The following is an 8125-nucleotide window of genomic DNA, read 5'->3' as shown; positions in this document are numbered from 1 at the left end:
ATTTTAAAAGTCTTTTAAAAATTAAAGAATGTAATAGAAATAAGAATATAAAAGAATATAAAAGAAAAATATCCCCCAATTTAATGCAGGCAAGAAAATACAAAAGTAAAGTTGCATGTTCCAATAATCACAAAGAGCATTCAACCTTATAAATGAGATAAATACAAATTTTCTAACATAAAATTCTAGTTTAACATAATTAACAAAGATATTAAAAGTGGCATTCATTTCCTGGAATGGATGCTGCTGTACACCATGGAGATTTGAATTGGCAATCCCCTCGTGGGATGCTGCTTTCAATACACATACACACACACACACACACACACACACACACACACACACATATCATGAGGCTTAAAATATGCATAGCTTTGCCTCTTAATCAGAAACCTATCAGAGTGGTACATCAAGAATTTATACTATTATGGCATAACATTATTTAAAATAAAAGCTCCACAAATGTCCAATGAGCTCAATAGCTTAAAATAACAAACTTTTACTGGACAAATATAAATAAAATCCAGTATAAGTTCTCTAATTATTCATAGGCTCATGGACTATCATGCTATCCTTAAAAATCTTGTTTTCAAAGAGTAGTAATGTGGGAAAATGTGTACAACAAAATATTATATGGGGAAAAGTAATGACTGCTAGATAGATGATAGATGGATGATGGATGGATGGATAGATAGATGATAGATAGCTGGATGGATGGATGGATGGTTAGATAGATGGGTGATAGGTAGATGATAGATAGATGGTAGATGGATGGATGGAGAGATGGTGGATGGATGGATAGATAAATGGATAGATGGATGATAGGTAGGTAGATAGATAGGTAATAGCAATAGTATAAAGAATGACAGGAAGGACTGTACACAAAATGGCAAGTTTGGGGATCTGGGAGGATGCAAATATAGGTAGGTAATTGCATTTTATTAATCTAAGTAAAAGCAATGTGCTAAAATTAAAATAAGTTAACATATATTAAAATATCAATGTAAACATAAAACATAAAATACATAAACATAAATGCATGCATAAAACAAAATACAATGTCAATATAAAAAAGGATGTATTGCATCTACTTAATAATAGTTATAATAAAATTCTTATTTTTATTAAACAAATAGAGGTGTAGTGCCTCTGCTATTGCAAGTGCTGTTCTAGGTCTTAAGAATACCGCTCTTTTTATGTGAACAAGGGAGAAAGTTACTTGCTTTACATTTCAGGAAGTGTAGTGGATGAGAGAATGAGACAGTTTATTTCATGCCATTTGGGTGTGCATGCATGCATGCATGTGTGTGTGTGTGATGGAGTTGTGGATGCCGCTGTTCTGTGTAGTCTTGTCAGAGGAACTCAGCCCTTAACTTTGACTTTGCTGTGTAATGAACATACTCAACAAATTCAACCAACCAAGTACAAGACAGAGACCTGAGACACTGCTACTTTTGTACTGATGGCATAAACATCTCTTTTCCCCGGCCTATAGGACCCGGTGCACCCACGAAGGCCTATACTCAGAAGTCTGGGCAGTGCACAGTGCAGATAGAACAGAATTCAGGAACCTAGACTGGCTGATTTTATTTTCAGAAACCACCAAAAAGACTTCATGTTTGATAACTGAATTTATAATTATCTGATGGCTAAGATCACTTTACACAGAACTTGGGATTTATTTATTTATTGGTTCATGAATATCCACTTTCTTAATGGCAGGATGCCAGTTAGGGAATAGAGGGAAGGGAGGTCCTGAATCTGTTTATCACCTAGTTCTTTCCAGCGAAGTTTTTGTGATCTCAAAGTAAAAGTTTTTTAAAAAAAGCTTTTGAAAGAAAAGATAGCGAGCATTAGGAATTCCACTGTATTGGGAGTACAGCAAGTGCATAGGTGTAAAAGCTTGGAACAGCCAGCCAGGCAGTAGAACATTCAGTCAGATAAACTGCAAGTTTCTGGAGACAAACTTCAAGTAGCATGAGCCATGCTCTGCTGCCTCAACTACGAAGAGAAATAAATCGCTTTGGCTAGCTCCTTAAGACCCAAGACCCTAGGTCAGAAGTTGGTGCTCTGCCACCCACTGAGATGGATGGAATTGTTGCTGAACTGCTCCAAACACAGATCTCTGTGACAGCCTTTTGGAAGGCTACAGAACTTCCCAGAAACTTACATTCGCTGATGATTTCCAGGGAGGGCAGGAAGTACTTGTCACAGACGATAGACACAGCCATGAACATGTACAGAATAATTAGGAAGTAGATTATGATGCCTCCATCTGCACTCTCCTGCTTTGTGAAAAACCCTTCTGGAAATTCTGCTGCTGGAGAAACAGCACACTGGGTGCTATTTCCTGGTACAGAAAAGAAGGTGAAAATCCAAAGAATGTCAGAGTCACACATCTCAAGCCCACGAAAAGAAAACCGGAGTATTTGGGTTGAATTTGAAAAAATTGATGAAAACACGAAGTATTTCTAAATATGATATGAAACTTTAAACAGTCTCTGGGATTGGAAAAATATTCTTTGATGAAATAAGCTGACAGTGGGAGAATTAAAAGAAGATTATTAAACCATTTCTCTATGTCTGTTTTTAAAAAGGATTTCTAAAACTTCTTCCTCAGGAAGAAACCATGTCCCTGATGCATGAGAATTTCTAGTAACTTTACAATCTCATTTTCTCATTTCAGGCCTGCAAAGAATCATGTGCTGTAGCAGAGAGTTTCAAGGTGGAAAGAATATTTTTATGACGCACTCTGCAACACTAAAACTGCAGTCTTGGCTACCTTCGATCACTGTGAATTTACTGCAGATCTGTCTTTAAGGACTTATTGGTGGGATCGAGAATATTTAACATCCTCTGCAGTGCTAAAAAGCAGAGCAGATACAGCAGGAAACAAAAGCAGAAAGGAATCAGAAGAGCTTTGCCCTCCTTGTCCCGTGTCCAGATGTGGCAGCAGCATCAGGGTAGCTGACCCCACTGTCCACCTACCTGTGGCCCTTGGGAGGCGCTGGGGCAGGGAGACACTTCGGAGAGGCAGGTGTGCAGAGATCCAGAGGATGCTGAGCATCAGGACTCTTCTTGTCCAAGTTGGGCTGTATTTTGTGAGCATTTCCACTGTGCTCTGTGCAGCGTTGTGTTCAGGAAGGGAGCAAAGGAGGATTATGCTGAATCATGTGAGGAGGCTCCTTCCTGCCCAGTGACTGCCTGCTGGGGCACAGTTTAGCAAGGGGCAGCCCAGGAGCCAGCTGAGCTTCCGTGATCAGGAGACCCAAGCCGCAGGGAAGCTGGAGGACTTAGGGAGGAGAGCAGGTGGGTATTGTCTACAGCTGATTTGTTTCCAGGGCTCAGCTCCTGAGGGCAGGCCCAAGAAGCCTGCGGTCCTGCCAATGCAGATTTCTGTTTCATCTTCATGCTGACACTACTTTTGACTTACTCTGTGTTGTCAAGTCCTGGCTTTGCCACTGCTTCCACCTCTTTCTCTCCAGCCCTTGCTTTTAGAAGTTGTGTGGGCTGGCCTATGTATATTCTTTTTTTTTTGGTCTTTTTGAGACAGGGTCTCCCTGTAGCCCCAGCTGGCCTGGAACTCACTATGTAGACCAGGCTGGCCTTGAACTCATAGAGATCTGCCTGCCTCTGCCTCCCGAGTGCTGGGATTAAAGGCGTGCGCCACCACGCCCGGCTTATGTATATTCTTTAATGCCCTTGGCTCCCTTTTATGTGTTTGTTTTGATCACTCATCTTCATCTACAGTTAGGGCTGGTGACTGGAAAGTCAGGAGGCCACTGTAAAAGTGGAGCTGGGAAATGAGGGTGTCAAGAATGAAGGCGGTAGCAATGGGATGGAGAGATGCCCACAGCTCCTGGAACTATGGACACACAGTGGATGCTACTTGATCATAGGCTGGCTATACCTTTCTCCAGAAGGAGCTGTATAAAATGCTGGTTGGACAAGCCAGACTACATTCAGTTACATTTCCAAGGCTTGCTAAGATGCTGAGAACCTGTGATTGTGGAGTAACCTGTGGTGATGGCACAGCCTGGGTTATGAAGCTCAAACTCATGGTTTGAGTTCTAGACATACTACCTTGGGCAAGGTATTTAGCCTCTCTGCCCCTCCATCCCCTATTTGTCAAACAAGAAATCACCTCTATTTGGGGTGAGTGAGTACCACATAAATGAATGTATATAATCTGTTGATAACAGCCTCTTCCATGTGGCCGATGTTCTCATCTATCTATATCATTTATTACTCTTGATTGATATAAAAAGCTCTGGAGGTCATAAAAGAATTTTGTAGCTCTACAACTTTTATGGTTCCTTTGCACATAAAATAAATTAGCAAAGAATAATCAGTTTTCTAAAACAGTTGATGTGCTAAGTTTTAGATGTAGAAATTGGGTTCATCTGGTGAAAAGGAGTAAGATGCTTCCCAGTGTTTATGATATCACATTGTTTCAAAAAAATCTCAAGCACACTTTTGCTTTTGGGGGAATTGCCTCCTGTTACAAACCTGACACTCATTTTTACGAACTAGATATCTGGATGTGTGGTGCAGTTGTGAGACTGGATGCTGAATGACCAGAGTGTAGACCAGGGAAAGTCAGTTCTCAACACGCAGAGGAGTTATATGCAGACGCAGAAGCAGAGTCCTGATGACACTCTGGCTGAGACAGGAACGTGGGCCACTCTGCTTTAGGATGACTAGATGTCCCTCATGATCCCCTGAAAACACGATGTATAAGTCCTTCACGATCTCCTCCTGAAAACACAGTGCATAACCGAATTCATACAATAGGAATGTCCATAGAACCTCAACTCACAGAACTTTCAGTGCATGCCGCTGACCAGGCTAAGAAAGGAAGTACCAGGAGGTCCGAGCCATTGCACATGGTAGGCACTCAGAGAACATTAGCTGGTTGATTAAATTGTAACAGTTCTTGAAAACAGTCTGGGAACATGAATGTGCTCAGTCTAAATAAATTATCTGACTGAATGTGAATTTACCAAGAAAAAAGAATTCAGGAAGCTAGATTTGCTTTATACATTTCCTAAGCTTTTTGAAACAGGGTCTTAAATGTTTGTAAAAGAAAATACAGACAAATCTACAAAAAATAAGTGTAGTTTTGTTATAGTCATATATTCATATGTTTGATGAATATCCTTCTAAATACCCCGTTAAGAAATAGAATTTTAGTCGAACATGGTGGTATAAACCTTTAATGCCAGCATGGGGGACACAGAGGCAGGTGGATCTGGTCTGTGAGATTGAGGCCAGCCTGGTCTACATAGTGAGTTCCAAGCTAGCTGGAGACCTTATTGAGAAAGGGAGAGGGAGGGAGGGAGGAAGAGAGAGAGAGAGAGAGACAGAGAGAGAGAGAGAGAGACAGAGAGAGAGAGAGAGAGAGACTAAGTTTGCCAGCCACCCTATGTACCCTTTCCTGAGCCTCAACTTCTCTGTTTGCTAAAGTAACCACTCTGCTGACCTGCACACTGGTTATCTAGTATACAAATATTTGTGTGTCTTTGTTTAGTGGTGTAACTCCTTTTGTTGGGTGTATCCTTAGGATGCCACAGCTTAATCTTGCCTTAATAAATAGGTTTCTTTAGGCTGCAGGTCTCCTCGCTTCCCGTTCCTTTCCTTACGGCTTTCCTGTTGGTAGCACTCCATCCGTAGTCTCTCTCACCATCCTAATTTTGATGATCATACCTTTGTGCTATAGTTCAGTTTGTTCCCGTGTTTTCCATATTGCTGTAAGGGGCAGCTCAAGCTGAGGCTCCCTCACAATCATTCCCATGGTTCTGGTGGATGGGATGGTGTGTTTTTAGGAAGCACACCCTGTTTCTTGTCAGTCTCTTGAAATGTGAGGAGCCCCTTCATGCTCCTTAGTTAGAGCCATTCTCTCTTTGGGGTTGTAAAAGGGGTGACATTCTAGTGCTGCGATGTCTTCTTTGCTTATTATACTAGTTGGAGCATTTTTCAGTTATTTTCAATCAATTATCTACTCTTTGTATCAAAAGGTAAGAAAGATAAGCACGTACTTGATTCTTTCCTACTGTTTACTAGTTCTCTAGACAACTGGTTCCATATTTTCCTCCAGAAACAACCAATTAGACTTTTAGAAAATGATTTTAAATTAATATATTTAATTAGATTTGATGGGTTCTAATCAGCTGCATTTGTTACCCTTCTTCAAGGCCAGGTTGTCTCAGCATTAGCCAGGGGGAGCCTCTTTACAGTGGTTCTTGAATGTCCTGACATGATCTTAATTGTGCTTGACAGCCTCCTAGTTTAAAAAGACTTTCCAGGCCTACCTTACAAAAAGTAGCCTTTTCTCCAAAATGCTTTATTTTTTTAAGTAGAACGTATTTCATGACCATGGGACAGTGAGATGGCTTGGCTGGTTATGGTGTCTTCTACCAAGCCTGACAACCTGAGTTTCAGCCCTGGGACCCACATGGTGGAAGGAGAGAACCAACTCCCATGAGTTGTCCTCTGTCCTATACAGGTGTTCCATGACATATGAACGCACACATATGCACACTTGGACCCACACAAATAAACATAACTTTAAAAATGCAAAAAGTACTTCAAGACTACAACCTAAGAATGTAGGTTGTTAGAGATGCCTGTCGCTACTGAATTGGTCATTGCTTCTCTTTTTTTTTTTTTTTCTTTCATACAAACACAGGTAATGTTAACTTGCTCACTGGGCCAAGTGCACCTTTTGTGACATGGGCACCTGACCTTAATCTGTCAGGACCCCATCTTGCCCTGCACCCAGATAGTGAATGAATGTTACTGTGCTCTATTAAAATGCCAAAGACCTGAATGCAACTTGCTGATTGCTTTGGAAACATGAGAAGACCTGAGAGATTTGTTTGTAGCTAGCTGTGTGTGTTGCTCCAGGCCTAGGGACCACAGGGCAAGGCTTTCTGTTAAGATAAGGGTGGGTCCTGATTTCTACTTCCCTGTCCATGCTGGAGATACTGTTTCAATAAAGAATGAGCAAAGCCCTGGTTCAGGACCACAGTTCTGAGACATGTCTGAGGGAACCAGTTCTCAGAGTCTGGGTCTGTTCCCGGCCTTAAAACAAATGCCTGGAGTTAGGCTGTTTCTTAATTCAGGAATAACTGCAAGGAAGCTTAGAAACACTGCACTTTTTGCTTTAAATTGAGCCTTTTCTTTTTTAACTGTATCCTCTTTCTTTCACATGTAGGAAGCTGGTTTTCATGGACACAGGAAATAATACAATGGACTCATGTTACCAATGGAAAAGTCTCAACATAAAAACATGAATGAACAGCAGTCTAGCTGCTAAGAAGAAATGGATGTTTTCCTATGCTCTCCCATACTCCCTGTGATGATTTGAATGAGAATGTCCCCCAAAGGCTCCAAGTATTTGGACATCTTGTCCCCAGTTGGTGGTGCTGTTTTGGGAGGTCTTAGAAGGTGTGGCCATGCTGGAGGAAGCACGTCACTGGGGGTGGGCTTGGAAAGTTCTTAAGCCTTGCCAGATCTCGAGTTGTTCTCTTGCTTCCCATGCCTGCTGGACGATGTGAGTGCTCTGCTTTCTGCTCCTGTTCCAGCCACCTCTGCCACCATGTCCCCCACCATGATGGACTGTAATTCCCCTGGAACCGTAAGCTCAAAGAAACTCTTCCTTCTGTAAGCTACTTCGATCAGTGTTTCTATCACAGCAACAGGAAAGTAACTAATACACTCCTCCATTCTTTTTAAAAGCTACTGTCTCCTATACTGCCTGAGCACATGGCCGTTGGATCTATCTCTCCTTTAACCTTCGTTGTGATCTTGAACTCAAAAGCATGCATGTGTAATGCTCTCCACTGTTTCTCAGGCTGATGAAACTCACTTTATTGGAAGGACACATGGAGTAATAATCTTTGAATTCTTCCCTGCTGATAATATTTCAAGGGATTCTTTACTCTTGAAATTCATATTGCTAGAGATCATTCACTCACATTTGTCCCTTGACTATCTTAAATATCACCCCATTTTCTTCTACAATAAAATGCTGTTGACAAGCTGATAATTATTAATTTTCTTTCCCTTTTAGGTCACATGCACTTCTTTTATACACACTCAAAGGATATGGTCGTTCTGGGCC

At 41.3% G+C, this 8125-nt stretch overlaps 1 protein-coding gene and 1 long non-coding RNA gene across 2 annotated transcripts in view; one reads left to right on the top strand and one right to left on the bottom strand.

The window, feature by feature from the left end:
- Slc24a5 (solute carrier family 24 member 5) overlaps positions 1-3121 on the bottom strand; it is a 23102-nt gene extending 19981 nt beyond the window's left edge. The window contains exons 1-2 of the mRNA XM_008849382.3: positions 2989-3121; positions 2171-2350 (exon numbers count right to left, since the gene is read on the bottom strand). Coding sequence (XP_008847604.1) covers positions 2171-2350; positions 2989-3109 — 301 coding nt within the window. The 5' untranslated portion in view covers positions 3110-3121. The remainder of the gene's footprint in view (positions 1-2170; positions 2351-2988) is intronic.
- Positions 1-7377, top strand: part of LOC115067043 — a 12538-nt gene extending 5161 nt beyond the window's left edge. Inside the window, exons 2-3 of the long non-coding RNA XR_003846479.1 lie at positions 2687-3309; positions 7217-7377. This is a non-coding gene — a long non-coding RNA (uncharacterized LOC115067043). The remainder of the gene's footprint in view (positions 1-2686; positions 3310-7216) is intronic.
- Positions 7378-8125: the final 748 nt, after the last annotated feature.

The sequence above is a fragment of the Nannospalax galili genome, unplaced genomic scaffold (genome assembly GCF_000622305.1).
Source record: "Nannospalax galili isolate Female #2095 unplaced genomic scaffold, S.galili_v1.0 scaffold891, whole genome shotgun sequence".
NCBI lineage: Eukaryota > Metazoa > Chordata > Mammalia > Rodentia > Spalacidae > Nannospalax > Nannospalax galili.
This window is presented reverse-complemented; position numbering and strand designations above follow the sequence as displayed.